At 41.3% G+C, this 23,002-nt stretch overlaps 1 protein-coding gene across 12 annotated transcripts in view; it reads right to left on the bottom strand.

Moving 5' to 3' along the window:
- The window catches only part of GIGYF2 (GRB10 interacting GYF protein 2), a 73,464-nt gene that overhangs the window by 43,395 nt on the left and 7,067 nt on the right, over positions 1-23,002 (bottom strand). For 7 of the 12 annotated variants that reach the window (XM_042885307.1, XM_042885316.1, XM_042885320.1 and 4 more), the window contains exons 2-8: positions 19,433-19,524; positions 18,409-18,486; positions 15,661-15,790; positions 13,651-13,746; positions 8,304-8,412; positions 2,784-2,895; positions 2,147-2,187 (exon numbers count right to left, since the gene is read on the bottom strand). In XM_042885307.1, the coding sequence (XP_042741241.1) occupies positions 2,147-2,187; positions 2,784-2,895; positions 8,304-8,412; positions 13,651-13,746; positions 15,661-15,790; positions 18,409-18,449 (529 nt within the window). In that variant the 5' untranslated portion in view covers positions 18,450-18,486; positions 19,433-19,524. Of the gene's footprint in view, positions 1-2,146; positions 2,188-2,783; positions 2,896-8,303; positions 8,413-13,650; positions 13,747-15,660; positions 15,791-18,408; positions 18,487-18,661; positions 18,836-19,432; positions 19,525-23,002 lie in introns of all 12 variants that reach the window. The other 5 variants (XM_042885309.1, XM_042885314.1, XM_042885311.1 and 2 more) reach the window with 4 other exon arrangements.

The raw sequence follows: 23,002 nt of genomic DNA, 5'->3' as shown, positions 1-23,002 counted from the left end.
ACCTTCTGCGCATTCCACCTTACCTCTGTGAAGGTGGAAAGAAAAGAAATGGTCTTCCCACTTACAGGGCCACTAATCTCAAACAGAGCAATAACAAACAAATGGCTAATTATTTTATATGGAGACATCACAAAGATTCTACATCTCTTGTCTCTATTATATTGTGTTATTTGACCAAAACCTCCATAAGATGAACCTAGAAAATAATACAATAAGGGACTTAGAGGAGGAGCAACCAGGTATAATGTGAAGTTTAATAAGTGGAAATAAAGCACCTCATCCTCTACAATGAACCAGGACTTCAAGAAAGCACAAGGGGATACCATCTTTCCAGAAAACCATTCCCAGAAGATGCACTGTGAAGTCCTGCTGACTGACACTTATTACCAACAAGACACACTGCGGTAGGTGCAGCATTAACACTGTTCAGGTCCAAGCCAGCTTCTGTAAGAACATCTTGCACAAATTAAGTTCTCAAGTTCTATGCATCTCATCCAAAAGTGACTGGCAATGTTCTCATCAACCTTAATCAGAAACGTGGCACAACATTCAGTTGGTTCTTGTAGCGCTTTATTTCCTCAGAGGCACAGAAGGGCTAAATAAATAACCAATGATGGTAGACACTGCTCTTGCTGTTGCCACATTCATTTGTCTTTTGTTAGAAGAAAAAAAAAACAAACCACCACAGTCCTGAAACTCCAACAGCATTTTTTTCCATTCCCCAAAGGTCTCTGACTATAAGCGCACACTCCAGACAAACTTTACTACTGGAGATAAAAAGAGGGACAATCTCAGAAATTCCAACTTATTTTCAGCAGTAATCTCTGAAAGAGATGAAAAGAGAGAGGAAAACCAGCACTGTCCCAGTTAATCGTTTTTCATCTTAAAACAAAAAAAAATGAATAGCGTTCTTTAAAATATATGAAAAAGAATCAATACATACATGGAGAGGGAATTCAGAGGGCTTTGAAAGAAAACATGGTAGTAGGATTCCTAAAAGCATGGGCCACCATGGTGATTTGGATTACTGAGACAGAAACTCATATTACTCTTCCAAACAAATAAATAAAACTGCTGACTGTCATTCAGGCATTAAAACACACTCCTATCAACTTCCAATTGCAATTGAATCTCCTCTGGGAGTTTTGCTGGTCCTGAAACCCAACCTGCAGCCATATTTTCTGACCTGTGCTTTTCCAACACATTCACTACGGAGGCTATTCAGCCAATACTCCTTCAAAGTCTACTGAATAGTCTAGTACAGTTTGCTGGCAGTCCTGCCAAGAACTCCCACTAAACAGCTGCAGTACATGCGTGTGGAAACATGCCACAGAGAAAGGACGAGGTCACATCAGGGACCAACCAGCGCCCAATCCCATGAAACAGCAGTTACAGTACACCCAGCTAAGAGGAGAACCTTCCTTCTCACCACTCACACAGTGCAGATGCTACCTCAATGGAAACGTTCCACTTCCCAGACAACAGCACACACCAACTCAAATTCAGGTGAGTAATCAAAGAGACACACTGGGTCAAAATTAATCATCTTTCCTGAACGTGGCCAACGCGAACCATTTCAGGAATACAACAGGAAACATGGCAGATACACCTACTGATACACTCTTTCAGCTGTACTGGGAGAGCAAAAGAAGCAGGTAACTTCAATGAGCAGAAGATATCTAAGAGAACTTAAACTAGCTGGCCAGATGTCTATTCCATAACCATGGGAAATCAGCACGTTACCATTAAGATCTACTCCACGCAAGTGAGCATTCAAGAAAAAAAAGAACAGTTGACATAGTCAAGAAGTTCTAGATACCAAAATAACATATGCCAGGAATGTTTAAAAGCTGCATTTATACAGCAAATTCCACAAAGTACCCACAGAGCTTATCAGTGAAGGCTCTTCTCAGATGCACAGAAATTATTTTCCAACTGCAAACACACCCTCGTCAAATAAATAAAATCTACCTGGGGCAAAAACCACACTGAAAATACATTCAGAGTAAAGCAGCACAATACCACAAACCTTCTATTAACAAATCTGAAGCAGGTAAGAAAGCTTTAAGTACATAAAAGCCATTTCCCCATAACACATTCTTGCTCTTCCCTCCCATCTTCTGCCCATACAGTAACAAAACCGTACCTGGATCTTTTCGCCCTGGTTTTTCAAAGCGTCTGTCTCCCCTAGAAAGGCAGAATAAAAGTTTCAAATAAGGTTTTAGAACTACTCCATTCATTTCAGGTCAGAGGGGTTCTTGTTTGGTTTGGGTTGGCGTTGGGTTTTTTACATTTTATTTGGTTTTTGTACGTTTTTAAACCAGACCTTTGTGGACAGGATTTTTATAGGCCCAGATGATAAGTGAAATTTCCAGGAATGTCAATATCCATGCATCCTTTAGCAACTAAGCATGTTTTTAAGAATGGCTCTATGTCCTATCAATACAATAGCATCAAGACTAAAAGGTGAAGCGAATCCTTCAGACTCCATATTTTCATCCACAAGTTACTGATTTCCACCTTAGTGCCCACTGTTCATATTCCCTTTGAGTAGCTCCCTCCTGCCAGGAATTTGTCAGATAAATACTTTGCTTAAGTACTCTTGTAGTTGCTCCTGAGTTTCTAGAAAAACAATTGCTGGATTCACCCTAGAACTTCAGATGTTCCACTCACAGGTACGCCTAAGCATCTTTCCTAGAATACCTTTATGAAGTCAAAAGGTAAAAAAGAGAAGCTGAGCAGATGCAAATAGAGAACTTGAAAGGGCTAGAGTTTTCTGTTACCTTTCCTCCCAACTCTGTGATCTGTGCATTTCCCTGCCCCCTCCTCGCCCAAATCCACCCTCCACTTCATCAAAACTTCTTTGGTAGAAACCGCTTTCTCCTCGGCCTCTGCCTGAAAAGACAAAAAAAAAAAAACAAACACAAGTGTTTGAATCAATAATAACAGAAGCTTAGTCAGGTAGGTTGCCTTTTCCAGTTGTCCCTTGCATTCTTAAGCCCCAGCACAATTATCTGGGAGCAAAGAACAAAAAAAGATCAAAAGCTTAGAAGTCTCATACAGAAACTCTTATCAGAGATCAGACAGAACAGGCAAACAATTCTGCAGTCAGTGCTGCACAGAAAAACACAAAACATACACACCCAATAGAAGCTACCAAACAAGGATGCACTGCTCCCAACATCCACGCAGTACACGTGTGCTTTACACGCATAAAAATCAGCTGGCTTTTAACAGCAGCATTCAGTGTAAGGGTACCACACTGCAGTTACACTTATAATTACTGCTGCCCAAGTTTACAAGGAAGGAGGAGGCTTCATCAGTGTAGTACTCTTCAGTTCCAATGATTCCCAGCAGAAGTCCCCCAAGAGCAGCAGGAGAAAAAGAATCTCAAGATGGGTACAAGGCAAGACATCTTGTTACAATTGTTACTACTAACCTATCATCTGCTCCTGTGGCTACCAAGTATCAAGCTTCAAGTCAGAAAGTGGAGCATCTGGAAGCACACCGTCAGCGTTTGGGTGGGGCTGTTTTGCTAAACACAGTAATGCAACAAAAACAACACCTGCTGTTGGAGGTAACTTCCAGCACTGGTGAGATAAACTGGCCTGTGTGATTCATGGCTGCGCCACACAAATGCAGGTGGAGGCAAAGGAGCTGACTGAGCAGTCGAGGCAAGAGAACAATTAGCAATGACTGCACCAGAAACATAAACACCCTCACTAAGGGAGGTCTGATACTACAAGGCTGACAAAAGGTAAGTGCAAAGTTAAGCTGCAAACACAAGGGGCAGTAAAAATATGACAACGCCAATAGCAGCACAATGTCAAGGCATTATGGGTCCCCTAAAATCCTGCAGTTCTTCAGAGACAGACACCAGGAAATTTTAATTTTAATCTCATACAGTGACATCTTTGCCCAGTTTCTTCTGAGCAGGAGAGCTCTTTTCCCCCCTCTCATACAAGATGATGAAATGAGAACAGCTCACAAGAGAAAGCCATAGGCAGTCAGAGCCAACACAGACTTGCCTCACATCTCTGAGGCACTGGAATTGAAAAGATGCATGCCCTTTCCCTACAAAATCAGATGTCCTTTCCTGTTTTTACAGTGAAGGACAGCAGTATCTGTGCTGCTGTCTTGCAGCACATGAAGTCCAAATGCACACTGGTTATTAATAACACAGCTAGCAGAGCTAGCAATACAGAGCTGTCACTGGCAATGGAAGGCAAATGCCTTGTGCATGGGGAAGAACAGAACGAGAGCTGGTTTACCAGCAGGATGGCTCACACCAGCTTTGCGGGTATGTGAAGCAACAGCTTGTGACACTCCCCTCCACACAGCCTTCCCACAACACAGTTCATCAATATTTCAGCTGTGCTCAATCACTGGAACAGCTGGAATTAAAAGATAACCTTGAAAAAAAGAAAAGCCAACAAAAGCAACTGATGTCAGCAATTCACCCAAGGCTGTCTTTGGGTCCCAGAGCTACCAATGCCACACAGCACTAGAAAGGACCTAGTGAACCTGTCACCTGGTACTGCCACCCTCCTGCAGTGCATTTGCAAGGGAACCCTGCCTGGGGTGTGCTTGGTCAGACGTGCACCTCCAACACAAACCAAACCAAGCAGGTGGCTGCACGGCAACCACACTGCACTGAGATCCATCCCACAAACCACACCAGTAAGTAGCTAAAGGAAACTCTGTTGACAAAGTCAGTTACTCAGTATTTATATACTCAGATTGCTCTGAGTAGATAGCTCTGAGCAGAAAGTGCACACCAGGACCCACCTGACAACAGAAGACATTTTTTAGATGTAAAGCTTGTGGTGAGAGTGAAAACACATGCAAATACACTGTTTGCAACTCTGCCTTTGTAGGGTTTTTTTGGCCAATAAATCCAGAGCTACATGCTTACTTTCTGTACCCTGCCATTTTCAAGTAATACGGCATACAGGGAGCCAAATGTTGAAGTGTTTGCTGCTGAAGAGTAAAATTGGTTTTGAATAAGAATTATCAAATGCCAAGCCACGAGATGCCAACAAACAAAGGAGTGGAACATAGCAGCTGTGCCACCTGTAATTCAGTCATTCCTTAAAAACTTACATTATTTTAACTGTCATTATAAAAGCAACACAACAAGGAATTTCATGCAACTGGAGGAAGACTGGAGTTTAGGATCAACTGCTATAGCACAGTACTATTGTGCAGGAAGAGCAGGATAGGTGTAGCTCAATTACAGCTATTTAGTTCAGAGAAATTTCCACTTTCACATCATTCACATGCTTTCAAAAAACACCAAGGACAGATTATAATTGGGAAAGGGGGAGGAAAAGGAAAGAACTCTAATGAGCAGCAAAGCATTCTCCCTGAAGATCTTCACCAAGCAGGGGAACAGCTACAAAACAAGATGTCTGTAGCCCTGCAGCCCATTTCTGGGACTACTTCAATCTCTACTGGTCTGAAACTCTTATTCATGAATGCTGACATTCCAGTCCAGCTGCACAAAGAACAGGCTTAGCTACACACCACAGGGAGCTCCCAGGAAAACAAGTCAATTAGGAAAAGGTCACGTGCAAGTGCTTGGATTTCTTTAGATGATCCAACCTCAGAACTGAATTAGAAGTTCTGCATTCATGCTGTGACACAAGGCACATGCAGCACTGACAACGGCAGCCTCACTCCGCAAATGGTTTTTATGAGCAACACCAACTGGTAATTCATCATATGGTCAAACATTTTCACAACAAAGCAAGCACCACGCAGGGACCTCTTGCATGTCAGCCAGACACGATCCTCCTCAACAAAGCACAAGATGAGCATGGAGAAGTATTACCACGAGTTAGTTGTAGCTTTGAATAGTTGGGAGTGAAGTTACACTTAAAGAGGTCTGGCAACCTTTAGGGTAGTTTATCTGTTCTTCCTTTCATCCACCTTTGTCACAGATTCCTCCCCACACTCTCCCAAGCACTTACACTTTTTGACTGCCTCGGTGAGGAAACTCAAATCTCACTGTACATGCTAATTCCTCCCTGGAGCTACGACTGTGCACGTTGTTTCAAGACAGAAATCCAGTTTTGGTGTAGCTGAAGCAGGAAATCAACCAGCATATTTGTTGCACATGGCTGTTTGCAAACAATACCAGGTAATGCTTTGAACCCAGGCAATTTTGCAGGGCAACAAAGAATGTTCTCCAACTGTTAAGCAAGGCAATTCGTTTAATGAAAAAGCACAGAAAGATCTTTTCATTGTGGTTCGACAGAACAACTGCATATAGAGTTCACTATTTGCAAGCCAAGAGCTACTTTTGCAAGTTTCTTTCACTAGTCCTATGCTAAGTCTTTCATAAGTAACTATTAGAAAGGAAGTCCACAAATACAAAAACATTATGTCGGTGATATTAAGAATCTACAATTTTGTTCTGGCAGAAGCCCTAGATTTCTTTGCTGAGATAAAGCAGCTTTGGTAAGGCTCATCATGCACAGAGCTCAAGCTGATGGCTCCAGAAAGCAAAGGGACAGAGCAGAAGATCCAGGCTGCAGCCAGGATCAACAAGAGGGAAAGCTCAGTAATTTCCTGTTTTCATCTGTATCAAGAATGAAAAGTGAGGGAGGTAAGAAGCGGAGAAACTTGTCCTTTGCCACTCAGCTGGAAGAAAGAGTGGCAGAGCGGCCTAACAAGCACAGCACGTAAAGATTCATACAAAAAGGATGAAACAAGAAAGAAAGCAAGAATGAGAGCTAATATTTCTTAACATAACTTAAACATGAAGTATGAAAACACAAGAGCATACACTGCAGAAGCTTTCAAATGTTCTTAATAATATTGCATACATTTTATACTGTGTTGACAAGTGTAATGCATCAAACTTCACTGCCAAACAAATATATAAATAGAGTGAAATTTATATAATACATATTTATATAATATATATATAATTTATATAATAGAGCAATGGCAAAACTGGGTTAGGAGTCATATTTTGCCACATTTAACCTTGTGACCTCACCAAGACTATTGGGGGCAATTAAAAACAACTTACTGCATAAGGATAAGCATTTGCAATGCATCTAGAGAAACAGCTAGCACATATTCCAAGGGAGAGAGAACCACAGATAGCAGCAATGCAAGTTGCACATTTCAGTCACACAGCAAAAAGAACAGCAGTGCTGCTCAAACGCAACAGAAACATGAAGCACAGGTAAGTCTCCTCTCACATCTACATATGCACACACACTTCTTTCATTCCAGTAAGCCCACAGAACCTGATAAATAAAAGAACAATAAATAAAAAGGAAGTGAGACAGAATCAGGAGACAACCTCAACAACTGGATAGACGTGCCTTTGAGAAACAACAAGAGGACATCCAACAACCTACAGATACATAAGAGTTGTAGAACCAAGGAGGGAACACAATTAAGGAACGACAACAAATGAGAGCACTGATCAAGTCTAAGTACAACTCCCATCCAGCACTGCAACTACATATGGAAGCAACGTCTTGAAGACATTACTGAAAATTTCACCTGTTAAAAATTAAATGATAGGAACACAACAGAACACTCATTTGAGCATCTATAAAGAAAGAATAACTGATTACTCTTGATATTTTTAAGCTATTAGTTTCCAGTATTCTAGACACAACCCATCACGCTCACATATGAACAGACAGAGTAACATTCACATCAGCACACATACAGACAGGGAACCACTAAAAGGAGTTCAGGATTTAACACTGGTTTGAACCCATTGATAGTGCTCGAGGACTCTTCTCCATTCACTCACAAATACTCAAAGTCAGCCAGGCCAAGATACCAACTGTAGCAATGCACTAAAAATTTCTTCCAAAACAAACTGAATTTAATCTTTCACCGTCTCCTTGTGCTTCTTCTTGCCACAATAACAGATAAAAAATGACTCTTTGGAACACGGAATGCCACATACAATCTTAATGTTTTAACTACATTCATGGATTCTTCTCTCCCTCCCCACAGATCCGTTTCATACCCTTAAAATCATGTTTAACAGTTCTGAATGAATTCCCTGTCCCTACTTGAAGCTACCTTTCTTTTTGCTTTCCATACCCAAAGATACAAAAGAGGCACCCGACATGCATTAGGAGAGCATGCAGAACTATCCCTGAGAATCCAGTCTTCATCCTTTGAAGCCTTTCCTGTAAGACCTTGTTAAAGTCCTAAGTGAGAACAAACTGATCGGGAGAAACTATTGCTGAGCTTTGTCTAACATCAGTTGGAAGTTTTAACCTGGATGAGCTGCACTGCAGGACACCCCACTAACAGCTCACCTCGACCTCTGGAGGAACTTCGACCTCGAGGAGCCCCTACCACCGTTCCTCCTCCACGTCCCGTCAACCGCAGGACAGCGGCACTGTTTACAGACATGGAGAAATTTCTCTGTCAAGAAGAAGAGAGGCAAGGTGAGATTCCATTACAAACACTTCCCGTTTCACAAACACAGCCCAATACCAGTTCTGCTTTCCTTGTGTTCATCTCAAACTCTACAACAGACTAACACTGATGAGTAAAAGAAACAGTAACAGCTGAAGTGGTCCAGAAGAGCATCTTTACCAATATTATTGCTCCAAGGTTACTTACCTGACACTTCCATGCTCTAAAGGTACCAAGTGAGCATCTACTTCTCTATTGGATCATCAGGCTAATTAGAACACCAGCAGCTTTAAGCAATGCCATTTGGTTGCAAAAAGTGATTGATATTTGACAGCATTGGTTAGGAACAATTCTAAACCCATTTCTTATAAAGCAATAACATGCAAAGAGCAACAAGATCTGAATACAATTGTGTGCACTGCTTCTATTTACCTTTGAAGACATAAGTACTTTTTTCTCAAAATGTATCACAGTAATAACAATAGTAGGGGAAAACTACATGTGTTAAAAGGTCTCTGAAATGTCAGTGATACTCCTTTTCAGGAAGACAAGGAACACGGATACAATTTGAGTAAGTAATGGCTGAAGAAAAAGCCACTTCAACAGAGTATGGATAATTTTAACTCCCTCCCCATCCTCAGAGTACAAATAGTTTGGGGGGAAAAAAATTGTGCCAGAAAACAAGATCAAGAAGTATTAACAAGCAAACCTGAATTCACATGCTTTCCAAATGCAAGCTTTAACTTACATACAGAGGACTCAACAACTGCCTTTGGCTTCTTGATAGACCTCAAAAGAGGCAAACTGCTTACACAAATTCCAATTACTACACATTTGAAGATCTTCAAAGAAGAAAGAGACATGAAATTAAATGTGAAATCTGTATGGCTAACATCAAAACCAGCAGGAATCTGAAGGAATTTTTAGCCTACTTCAGAATCAGATCTAATTACTTGGAATGTTCTTTCTACGAAAGAGATCTTCCTTCCAGAGATAAATGGTAACTAAGCAGATCTGACAAAGAAAGTCCAGCAGCAAACCCAGAGCTCAAATGCACTGCAGAACAGCAGGGTAAGCTGCCAGTAAACGTGATTTGATTTTCCTAGCTCAAAACTGATAACAATCACTTCAACATCAAGCCAGAATGAATCACCTCAATTTGCCCCTAAGGAAATCACTACCTTTCCTGCTGCGAACACTTCTGAGGGTGTTTTCTTTTAAGCAGTTGATTTTTTTTTTTTCCCCCACTGTTGGTTTGGTTTTGTTTTTAAAACTGACAAACTCTTCTCTACAATACTGCAGGTTAAGTTACTACCAGCTACACATGCCAACTGTGGGCTTTGTTTGATGAGAAGACATCCCATCCTACATGGAACAGATAAACAAAATAGCTGTGCTCAAAGCAGGAGAATAGGAAACACCATTCTGAAAAGTCTACAACAGCTGGTCAACTACTCCACTTGACAGCTGATAAGGAAGATAAGGAAACAAAGTACTACTATCACTTCATTTTTTTAATTAAAAGACAAAAACACAGATCAAGAGCCTACTTAAACTGGCACTTCTACAGATCACTGTCATTTCTTCAAAAAATAATAATAATAATAATAATGAAGAATTCCAATTTTGTTTTAGAGTCACTTTTAAATCAGAGAATCAAAGAATCACAGAATGGCCAGGGTTGGAAGGGACCTCAAGGATCACGAAGCTCCAAGCCCCTGCCACATGCAGGACCACCAACCTCCACATTTCATACTAGACCAGGCTGCCCAGGGCCCCATCCACCCTGGCCTTGAACACCTCCAGGGACATCATTACCTACAATCTCTACCAGGAACTGTCTTACAGGAACTGATCTCATTTTATTCACCCATTATCTTTAAACATCTTTTTTTTCTTTATTACTTGAAAATCTGGATGCCAATATAAACACAGATCATTATGGATGTTTTAGACACAGTCTTCCATCTTTCTTTCAGACCTCCAGGAGTTCTGACAAGTGCTGCAGCTGTAGAAGTTTCTACTCATCTAAAGCACACATTAGTTCACATCCAGTATTTTACTACAAAAAAAACTAAGCTGCTAAGCAGATTCACTGCTCTGTGTAAGAGATTCCTTTTTGATGCCTTACCTCTCCACTTAGAACATGATGAATGAAACTTCTTCTAAAAAAATAAAAATCAGTATTTAACTCACTTGCCTGCCTAAATGCTGAACAAATTCTCCCCATTTCTTTAAGTGCCTGTGGCTTGCTGTGGTGAGGACACAATATTCAGAACACACCTAATGATAACAATCAACACAGGAAGATGACGAAAGGTAACAAAAGCAAAGTCAAAAAAGCAAAAAGCCTTCCTGCTGCTGAGTACATTACCTCAGTGTCCATCCCTGACGCTGCACACCGCAGTGCAAAGCCACCTAAGAGGTCTCAATTCATTCTTACCTAGTAAGTGGAGGATTAAACCAATAAACAAAAAAACAGAAGCATAACTGTGAATACACACACACACACACACCAAAAAAGATATTTACTAAGATCCTGAGACTCCCTCCCTTACTCCACAAGCAGATTTTCAGATTAAGACAACTGAATTCCTTCCTAAACCAAACATGAACAAGGAGAACAAACCAAAGGATCAAGCTGCAGTTCTGCCAGTGGTGACCTTGGAAACCTCTGCAAAAGCAACCTGCAGAAGCCCTCTCTTCAAAAGGCAGGTTCCTCAAAAACAGATCTTCTACCAATTTACAACCTCATGCAATAGAACTTAGTGTAAGTTCAATCAGTTGAATTCTATGTTAGTTTATGGTGTTCTACATAATGTATAAAAAGGACATCCTTAACAGAGGGTACTGCAGCCCCAAGTATCTGACTACAGTTAAATTTAATAGCATAAACAAACACAACCTTGAATTCATACCACTGACATGATTTACCATTTCCCTCTAGCTACCATATCTAAATCTACTAGAGAAGTGTCATGCAAGTTCTTCCTAGGCATGCTATATATACAACATACAATACTGTCAGGAGCTCAACCCCCAGGCTGCAAGCAAGAGCTGCTGTGAATCCATAGCTAGACTGGTTCAGTTTCTACTGAATGCACCTGTGCTCAAGTTTGTGTTCTGCTCACTCTGTCCTCTTTAGGACTCTAAAAATCACTGTCCTTCAAGTTCTGATAAAGCTATATTGCCTTCAATATTCATGAAGGAAGAATCGAGCTGTTTTAAACTCTCCAGTCTTACTTGAATGAGTCTTCCTGTACCATGATTATCAGCAAATCCATTCATATTCACCTCAAGATCGCTTATGAACACACACCACAGATTCTCAATGATAAGCAATGTTAATTGCATCATGGGAGTACAAACAGCAGGAATTTCTGCTAGCCTATGTAACACTGTTTGCTTAGCATCTCAAACAAATCAGTCACAAAGGGGAAAAAAATCCAGAATCACTTAAGAAAAAAGTGAGTTTGCATCCTCTGCATCCTCAGAAAGCATTAAAAAAAGATTTAAAGTAGATACATGGATCTCTTCTCAGAGACAGATTAACACTTCTATGGAGAATGCAGAGCACCATTAAGGCCACCATGAGGATCACTGTAAAATTAAACATGAGAATAGGCAGAAGAAAACAGAGGCACTGCACACCAACTCCTCAGAAACCATCAAGACTGATGAAACACAGCGCTACCACAGAGCTCCACCTAAAGGAGGCCTACAAAAAAGCCAGAGAGACTCTTGCAGGGGGTACCGCAATAGGAGCTAATGAAAGCTAATGGCTTCCAGCTGTAAGCTCAGCAGCACTTGTCATCTTCACCTGCGCTACAGACTGCTCAGCACATCATCAATAACACAGCCTTACACTGCTATTATTCCTCCTGGATAAGATTGTGACAGCACGAGTCGACGTTCCCTTTGACTACAAAAGGCTATAGTTCACTGTCTAAATGACTCCACTGTTTACCAGAACAAAAAATGTGCCCAAAAGTTTATTTAACACCAAGGTTCAAAGTTCTGGTGTGCCACTGTGTGCCCTGCTGACCGATTCCTGGGCTCACTGACCGAATCCCTCCTGATTCTACTGGAGAATGGAAGCTGGCCTAAAGTTTCCCATAAAAGCAAATCCTCGATCTCAGCCGTCCTTTAAGACAACAACTCTGATAAGAAGTACCTACAAAGCATTTGCAAAAACATAAATACAGCTGCTGATTAAAAGCTAAACTACCAGCATGCTGTGTCAGAGGACAGCATGCTAAAAAGAAATATAAACCAACACTGAAGAGGAAGGAACTTCAGGAAAGATGAAAAGGATATGTCAGAATCCCAAGACACAAAGATGATGGGAAGGAAAAAAATTAATACAAGGCAGCACGGGACAAAAGAATGAGGATGCTCTAAAACCCTAAATATCATCCCTTCCCAACTCCTGCTAGAGAAACAAGCTACACTGATCAGCAAAACCACCTGGGTTTCTGCTATTAGAAAACAACAACCACAAGCCATGGTATTGTGAAGAAAAGTGCAAAGGAATAACATATCAGAGAGCAACTGCATCGTGAGAAGCTCTGAAAAATCATAAAGAGAAAAGAAGCTCAGAGTCAGAAATCTGAGGCACTGAGGCAGAGCATGGCAGACAGCTCCCCCTGCTAGGAGCTAGCTTGAAAGTAAGGAATTTCAAACTGCTCGGAGCACTAAACCTTGAAATAGAACCTTGTGTACTACCTGTTCTGACCCTTACATTTTTCACTTATAACTACTGAAAGCAAACAAGAAAATAATCAAGCAGCTGCTTACATATGAACTAGTTCACATTTCTTTGGTATTTTTAGCACTCTTAATAGGCAAAAGACTTCAACACTTCTCCAAAGCCCACAAACTAGTTTCCAGAACTTAGATACTTTAGAGAAGGTGGCCCAAAATTGCAGAAAGTTTCACTTGCTTGAAAACGTTGTGTACTTTAAAAAAAGAAAAATGAAATACTGCTCAGAAGATGATCCTGGATTAATAAATTGTTCTGTCAATGGCAGAGCAGCATACAGAAAATATCTGTCCAAACTTAAGATAATCCATGAGTACAAACATGTTTTCAGAATCCCCTTGCCTTAAGTCTACCAATTTCAGATATGGGGTCTTAACAAATGTTATGCTTTTAACACAGGCACACTCTTTATTTTCCTTTTGCCCTAATAGCAGCCCACATTCGCATTTATTTTAAAGAATCCTATCTGTATGGATACAAACCTGTTCTTCTTCTGTAAAAGGTACAAGTGCCAGTGGTGGCAGGGGCTCCTCTTGTAAAATAGGCAGAAACTCCTTATCCAGAAGGTCTGAAGGTATCTGTATGAAAGTGAACAATTACTTGATATGCCCTGGTAATTACAGTTCAGTGATAAACCAACACGCACCCATTCACACCACATTTTTTACCCTGTCAACTCTCACCACCCAGTACAGCACTACTTCCAATAACATAACTGGAGTGGGTGCAACTCCACTAAGAATTTACTTCTCCAGAAAAAGTCTTCTAGACAAAATATCTGACACATTTACCACCCACAACTAAACTGTGTAAAGCATCATATGCACCAATGCTCCAAATTGCACACAAGTCCAACACAAATCTGAACAAGGTGAAATTTTCAAATGGCAAACAATTCTTTTCTAAGTGCAGTGCAAATTTGTACATGGATTTTCATTTAGTATATTAGCAGAATTCACATACATTGTCTCTCTGGTTGTATTTGATTTTAAAATCAAGATTTCCAACTTACAATCAGCAAAGAGAAGAAAAAAGTAAAATAAAATTAAGCAATGAACACTAATCATGATTTAAATACAAATGAATTTGAACACAACTTTTAATGGCATGTCCATCAAAAGATGCGTCCTTGAGCATGTGGACAAGCTACAGTTACTGCCAAGTGAGTTCTGATGATGCCAACAGAGAACACTGCTCCAAGAATACCTAGCTTAAAACAGAAGAGAGAGAGAATTCTGACAAGTTGAAGTGTGCCCTCCATGAGAACCTGAGGGAACAATATGGAGCTGCAACAGGGGAGGCACAGGCTGGATCTCCAGAAAAGGCTCTTCTCTGAGAGGGTGAACAGGCACCAGAACAGCCTCCCCAGGGAAATGGCCATGGCTTGCTGGAGTTCAAGAAATGTCACAGAATGGCTTAGGTTGGAAAGTACCTTAAAGATCACCCAATTACAATCCCCCTGCTGTGGGCAGGGTGGCCATCCTCTAGATCACACTGCCCAGGGCCCCATCCAAGTATCTCCGCTCAAGGATGGAGCAGTCACAACTTCAATGGAAAACACCCTCAGTCACAGCATCTGATTTTTGGATGGTTTTGTGTGGTGTCAGGAGTTGGGACACTGAGTGCCCTTGAATCTGTGCATAAGCAATGCAAGGCCCCCAGCACTGTACAAGAACACCAGTACATTCACAGAAGAGGTGTGCATACACCTCTACTAACAAAGCTAACCTTTGAACCTAAACTGTTCTCGCTGTCCCTCCATGACTCACAGGTAAGGTTCCTGGAGGGATTCAGACTCTCAGGTCACTGTGTGCCTACTGCACAATACACTAATCTTCATTTATCCCATGTTTACAAACACAGCAGCAATGACTCCTTTACCCGAAATACCCTCAGAAATATGATTTCTCTACCAATGAGAACCTTCACTTGTAATTCAAGTAGGTGAAAGTTTTCTTTTTTTCCCCACGTTGTTGTATAACACGTGCTGGACTGTATTTGTGAACTTCACTCCCAGAGAAATGACGAGGAATGCTGACTGGGCCGGTTACCTGCTAAACTTAACCGTGTTCAGTGAAAATAAGCAGGAGGCTCTCACTTTTTTTTTTTTTTTTTTTAAGTGGTGTGTTAGTGCAACTGATTAACAGAATTTCAAGTTGAATCAATGAATTGTTTTAATTATATTAAATAAAATGCTACCAAAGCAAGAAAATCTGCTTGGTTGCAAAGGGACTTTAACCCTCAGTCACTTGTTGCAATAGATTTGATTAAGACAGTGTAGATGGGGTGTTTTGACCTAAGGAGTTCAGGAATCTCCCCTTCAGAAGACAAAAAGAACAATTAACGCATTAGGAACGGGATCAAATGAGCAATAGACCTCTTCAGTTCTCTGCCAAGGGATATGAATTTGTGCCTATAACCATATAATACAAGTAACTATCTCTAATCACAAGACTGTGCACACGCCAGGCCTTCTTCCTCTTCCTGCTTACCTTATTATCCTTTACAAAAAGTGCCAACATTTCTTCTCTCCCATAGCGATAGTCTGCTAGTTTGTACTTTGGCAAAGCTGGAGACAGAGGAGGGGATGTCACACTCCCGCCACTGGACAAAGCTCGCAGCCTAGGGAAAAAAAGGCAGAGGAAGCTCTGAAAGCTGATTTCAGGAGAATGCTTCTTCCTCTCTGCTGTAACCTCTCCTCACATTTAGACATTGGACACAAAATAAATCCAGTCCTAAAAGCAAAGCAAAGACATTTACGCAGTCTAACTGCAAAACACAAACTTGATGCTTCAAGAATGAAATAGCTTTCCTCACTATTCCGGTAGCCACAAGTAAAAAAGAAAATAAAGCATGTTTCATATGCACACAAACACCTCCATGAGCACTTCAGTCCCCTGAAGAACTCAATGCTGACTACACAGTGAAGCAGCTTCACCTCTGAACTACTTACACTAGGTCAACAAAATTCAATTATATGTATATCTGCCTTCCATACATAAGATTGAGAACAGGTATTTTTCGGTCAAAGTCAAAATTCTTACCATGCAAACATTAATCTAAGGAAAAAGGGTGAAACATTTAACAAAGTTTAACAAACAACAGATTTTACAGTGAAGTTTCTTCCTCTATCATTGAAATCTCTGAAAGCCAACACTCCAGATTCGTTTTGCAGGAATTAAAATGAGTGTCGTTTTTCACCATGCATGCCACACCTCATTATTTCTGTACACAAGCTGTACAGAACAGCCACACTTTCAAAGACATTTCAAGCTAACTCACAACACCACGTACACTCACCAGTGAATTTGTCCTATCTTACACAGGCAAGCTACTCAACATCTTGTAGACAGGATCTGATTGTTATACAACATTACACCCAATCCATCGATGATTGGATGTATGCCTGGCCAGAATGAGACTAATTAATCGATGGATTTAATATAATGTCTCATTCTGCCCAGCCATTTCCTCAGCCAGCCAACCACCCCACACTTTCCAATTTGAGGAATGTTCCACAAACGATGCAAGTCAAGACAAAAGCAGCAGACCATTCTGTGCAGCCTCCTCTGATGTGCACCTTAATCAAGTATAACACTAGAAACTATTTTCAACAGTTTCAAAATTGCCAGAAAGGCAGGCAGGCTAATCTAACATACTGATCCAACACTTATTTTCCACCTAAGCAAGGAAGCATGTTCTGTGGGTTATTTTTCAAACTGCATAGAAAGGAAAATATAATTTTTAAGTCACAGAACGGCCTGGGTTGCAAAGGAGCACAGTGCTCATCCAGTTCCAACCCCCTGCTGTGTGCAGGTCACCAACCAGCAGCCCAGGCTGCCCAGAGCCACATCCAGCCTGGCCTTGAATGCCTGCAGGGATGGGGCATCCACAGCCTCCTTGGGCAACCTGTTCCAACACCCTCCGTGTGGAAAAAAAAAAGTCCAACTGCTGTTTCTTTTTTTAGTTTGGTGCCACCCAGTGGCAATTTCTTTACACACCACATCCAAATGAAAGATGTCTGGAGGGGCATTAATCAAAGGATTAGATGGCTCAGTGTAACCTCCAATACCAATCCAGATTAAACGTGACCCACAGAGTTACTACTAAGAAGTGATACAATACCATAGGGGACACCCTGGAGTATACTGCAGCACAAGATAGTAATTAAAAATCTTAAAGAGTTTTATTCCATTATTCCTAACTTATATGGAAAATAACGTTTGGGGTTTGTTTTTAAATGAGTTCTCTCTCCATCCCCACCCCCTTCTTTTTTCCCCATATAGCCACAGCTTTCTTCCATCAATGAATCTCATAATGTCTGTCTGCTACACTTCAGCATAAGATCTGCCCAGTGGGTATATTTATAGATAAAGTCATTCTTAGCATTCTTTTAATCTAACTAAATAGACCGAGTTTCTCCTTGCCTTTGGGGCAATCGTGTCTTTCTTTAATACCCCACAATTTCTGCAGATTATGCATATAATGTAAATGCAATACTCCAGCAATAGTCCTACCATGTGCTATGCAGCAATTGTATTTTCTGTAATCATTCCACACTCATTTATACATGTAAGGATCCTATTACTCTTTAGAAATCATACCAGCTGAAGTCTTGTTTGCAGTTGCAGCCAATAATTATTTAAAAAACTGGAGCAAATACTGAAACATAATCACACTTGTGCAGTCAGTCTTGGGCCAGGACAACGCATGCCAGACAAACATCAGTACAATTACACAGTGTCACAGATTCATTTCCCTTCAAGCAGCTGACTACCTGTGGCACTTTTCTGTATGGAAGTGCAGGAAGTGATGAGATGACAAGGCACGCTTGTTTTGTGTATATTCACACTGGGAAAAGAAAGCTTGCTTATGAACAGAGTTCATTCCATGAAGGACAGGGTAAGAATGTCCTTATTAGTACGTAGCACATGGAAGAACAAACAAGAAAGCTGTCTACCACACTTTGTGTATTCCTCTGAGATCACAAGCATTACTCCTCTCTCAGTACTCGCAGCAATGTGAATGCTGTGCACTACTGTCACATGCAACACTTCATAGACTGTACCATTCTAAAGAAAAATGAAGGCTAGCTTTATAACACTGCTTTCAGTCCCCAGTCAGAAACTGCAGCAAAGCAGTAGGGAACTACAACAGCATGATGTGCCTTTCAGTCTCAGAACCTACTTATTTCCAACAGACAAAAGTCACAGTGCTTTTTAAAATGACAAACAACTCACCATTCAGGCCCAAAGTTCAGTGTCTGGGTTTCTGCTGCCATTGTTTCTTGTTCTATTATTTTTTTAAAAAGCTTGAACCTGAAAAATAAGAAGTGTTACCATGAGAACAACTGGATTGATACAGTCCTCCAGAAGTCTCCTCCCAAACAAGAGCACATCTGGTCATGCAAAGAACAGCAGAAAATGACTACTGGATTTTTTTAATATTATTTTTACGGTACCCATTCCAGCTCCCTAACACAGAATAATTTACTAGAATTGATGCAGTTGCTTCTATAGCATCCTCCGGTCCAAATGCCTCTTAGCAGCTCCAACAGGACACTGGATCAGTGGTGTCTGAGGACACTGTTTGCACAAGCAGCCTCTTGGCAAATCAGTGATTACCACAAGGCAGCCAAACATGGAGAATTGGGCGCATAATCCTCTCCTGTGAGAACAGTAATGCTTAATTAACAGAACTGTAGCTTCCTGACAATAATAAGGTTTAGAAACAATCACTAGATTTACAGCAAGACAGACTTGCCAGTCGAGTGTCCGAGTATTCGAGCTACTTCCACTGCTCACTCTTAAATAATAAGCTTCCTTACAAATGGGTATAAGCCAATGCTTGACGTTCTCCTAAGTCTGCAAGGAGATGCTAGGATTTCTCTCATCCTTAGCTTTATTAAGCAAAAAGGTGCACAACTTCAGACATTGCTTACTCTCATTGCTCCCTATTAGCCAGGTTACTGCAGGCCCTAGTGGAGGTCAGGTCAAAGTTCCTACATAACAAGGGCACATGGACAGGGGCAGATAATGGCATGCTGGACAGGCAGGAATGAGAGCAAGGGAAAGCTACCGAGTTCTGTGAGAAGCGAGTCCAGCCCAGCTCTAGAGAAGTGACTTTTACAGTAAGAAAATAACAGCTTCCCTTCCAGCAACAGCAAACAAATATGAAGAGGAAGTTTTTGTTTCAATTTCAACATCAAGCACACTGTAGCCAAAGTCCCTCCCCGCAATAACAAAAAAGGATTGGAAGCATTACCTACAGAAACTGGTTGATTAGACTTCAAGAACCATAAAGACAGATGGGAGGGAGGGAGCTTGGCTGTATCAGAACTCTGTTCCTTAATAGACCTAAGGATTAAATAAGGAGCTTGGTAAGTTTGTCTTTACTTTGCATGAAAAGATGATGGAAAAGGAAAAAAAAAGATGGGCAGATAAAAGCAGGAAAAGGGCATTAGCTACTGAAGAAGAGAAAAAGAAAACAAGAGTAAGCATTTTTTAATGCATATGCTACTGATATAACTATACTAAAGGCCAAAAAATAATTGCCTGAAAGTTACAAAATGTCAAGAAATGCTAAAACTGCTTGGGCAAACCTCACCCAGCTCTTTTGGACATATACATAACAACCAGCTGCAAAAACCCCTGCAGTCTAAACCTACCAGGCAACATTTGGCTCACGTGTTTTTACTACAGATCAGATTAATTTTGTCCATCCTTTCTATACAATATACATACAAATCAGTGTTTTCATTTCCCCAGTAAAGCTACATAATAAAATGAGACTATTACCACTACACAGACCAGAAAGTAACAATTAAAATCCAAGTATCCAGGTAGTCTCACAGGCCTCATCTGAAATGATTTCAGTCTGTTTGAGATGCCCTTTTTCTTTTTTTTAAACCACCAACAGCTCAGGAGAACACTGAAGGTAAATCTGCTCATCAGTTCTACAAAACAAGCTATAGAGGTAAAGTTAGGTTCCTAACGGAGATGTACAACAGCCATATATGTGACAAATACCTTGGGACCACTCCAGCTAACTACTGTGCATGGTTGGAAGAGCTCTAATGATTCCAAGCAGCACTGCTGCATTGCTTTTGTCCCTTTCCTTCCTGCAAGGCCTGAAATCCTCCTGCTGGAGGCTGGGGAGTTCTGGAGAGAAGCCTTGAGACAGATAACCCACGTGGACCAGCAGAGAAGCTGAGATCATTAGCTTCTAGCTAACTGAAGTTAGTGCACTATCAGTAATAAAAGAAAGCTGGCACTGGTATCAAACTGCAATGAAAATGCAGCTGAAGATATGAAAGGAGAAAGCAATAAAAAATGGCTCAGGGGGTAGATTACAAGTCATGGACTCCCCCTGGCCTCAATCCCTCTTCAGCCTTCCCAAAAACGGAGGTTCCTGTTCCACCTCTCTCTACCAGACTCCTCAAAGCCTGACAGCCTCACCCCACTGTGCTGCACATTGGCCTTGTCCCCCATTTTGACCACAACACTGATTTGGGAAGCCCTTCTCAGATGCATTCAGCGAGATTACCTTCTCCCTAGGTAGGACTGCATTTGTTTTGAATTGAAAGCAAGACACCTGTAAAAGTGGATGAAAACGTAGCTGAACAAGAAAAGCCCAGAGCAAACCCCATCAGGGTGGCAGCAATAAGTGTAAGATGTGAATGTACACTAATAGATAATGCTATCAGAGGTAAGTCAGACAAAGATACTACAGGCATAACAGTGCTAAAAGAAAACTGCTGAAAATGGGACACTACAGAGACAGGCAATGATCTGGAAGGAAGGGGCAGAGGAAAAGCAGCCTGGAGAGGAGCATCTAGCAGGCAGCACACACAGTCAGCAGGTTAACAAGTAGCCCTACTAACTGGAAAGGCAAGTAGGGACAGAGCATGTGGCGCTGACACCGAGATGGAGGAGTCAGCGTGGAGCAAGAAAGGGCGAGCAATGGAAAGTTATGACCTGATCGTTCATTCCCTTTTCATTATTTTGCCCAAGGAAAAGGCATGGAGGTATCAGGTCTTTATTATCTAGTTAACTTTCTTAGACTCCAAACTTCAATATTAATAATTAAAATGTTAATTTTGGTCTTTAGAAGAGAAACTTATGCTGCCTCCTTACTCATCAAGGATGACAAATCACAAAAATGAACACAAACCGACCACACTTCCTCCCTGATGTAATTTGGTGAGGGTACAGCCCCTTCTTGAACTGCAGCAGTTTTGCAAATGAAGCTTTTCTCCCAATTAATGTTTATTGATTGAGGAATCTGCATAACCACAAACAGCAAGAGCACACAGGGAGCTTTAAGCAAGAATGTGAGGTCATGATGTGATTAAATATCACTGCTTGGGCAACACTACCTGAAACTTCCCAGCACTCCTTCAAAGGGGAACCTCTTCTCTGAGACTCTTAAATCAGATCAATCCTCGACCAAGATGCCACTGCAACCCTATGAACAGTTGCAGTTCGCCACAGCAGTTTTGGGGAAAATGCCACAAACCAGAATTGCTACACAAACTGGGAGTGAGACCCTGCTTTCCTGGGGCAGCACTGCAGTCACAGACCCACCAGCAAAGAGTTGTCCTATCAGCCCATCTCCAGCCCATGCACGGGGCAGGGAAAAAATACCCTAATTTGTCAGCAGCTCAGTACTTTGGAAGTCAGAAGTTCAGCCACTGAGCACACACAAAACGTAATCCAATAACATTAAGCCATTAAGTGGCTTTCACTCACAATTAACAGGTAATATTATAGGCAGACAAGTTGCTATCAGCAGCATTAATTTCATTGCTTTTCTGTAGGTACGATATTAAAGCGAGCCTGTCCATTTTTACATTATTTTTCATGACTTCTATTAGGGATCTCACAAACGTGAACTTACAGCAGTGTCTGCTTCAGACAAGCCAGAACTTGATCCTACGACAGAGACATATGTGTTGAAATGCCTGAGATTTTAGTTGGAAAAAACCTAAGGCAGTTTTAGAGATAGTGTGGCACAAGTTTGCCCCAACGTCTGCCCTGTTAAAACGTACAGGTACCCAACAGCTATCCTGGCCAAAGGCTGGCAGTCAGAAGTTCTGAAGTATTTGAACTGCCACGTTTTCCAGACCTCGCACAACCTCAAGATTTTATGTACAACTGCCATTAAGGTTTGCCCATTACTCACAGGTGTAGAATCACAGGATTGCTCAGGTTGGAAAAGACCTTAAAGATCATTGAGTCCAACCACAACCTGACCGTCCGACCCTAATTAACCACATCCTACCCTAACTAACAACCCTCTGCTCTATCACGGCCCTGAGGTACTTGAGTTAAGATGTGCAGCCTATGTTAAGCTCCCACGTTCCCATGACAGAGCTCAGCCCATTTGTGCACACAGCAACCTGTCTCCCCAAAACGCCTGGCTGGTTCAGGTACAGACCAGCTGATCATTAGCATTCCACGCAGAGACCCAGCAGTGACTGCACTTAGGTCTTCCCACCCAATCTTTCCTACGATTAGAATAATTAAACAAGATCCAGACTTCATTGCAATTTACACCTTTGCCTGCTTATTTTTTGTTTTCATTAAGTTGACAAAAAATAGACGACATCCTTCCTGCCCATCCCCACCTCATTCTGATATCAGCAGCTGTCTGAGATGGCTGAGAAAAGCATCCTTCCCTTCCAAGGTACTTCTGCTATGGCAGGTCCCATTTGCACTGAGAAACTGGCTAAAAAAGAATTGGAGAGCCAAAGAACACAGCAAAAGTCTAATGCAGGTAGATTCAACAGCAAGGCATTAGGTTTTCCTTAAAGTTGGGACAGGAATTTCACAG

Source organism: Lagopus leucura, unplaced genomic scaffold (assembly GCF_019238085.1).
Source record: "Lagopus leucura isolate 7727_CA_CO unplaced genomic scaffold, USGS_WTPT01 Super-Scaffold_100049, whole genome shotgun sequence".
Taxonomy (NCBI): Eukaryota; Metazoa; Chordata; class Aves; order Galliformes; family Phasianidae; genus Lagopus; species Lagopus leucura.
The sequence above is the reverse complement of the archived record's forward strand: the minus strand, read 5'-3'. Positions and strand labels throughout refer to the sequence as shown.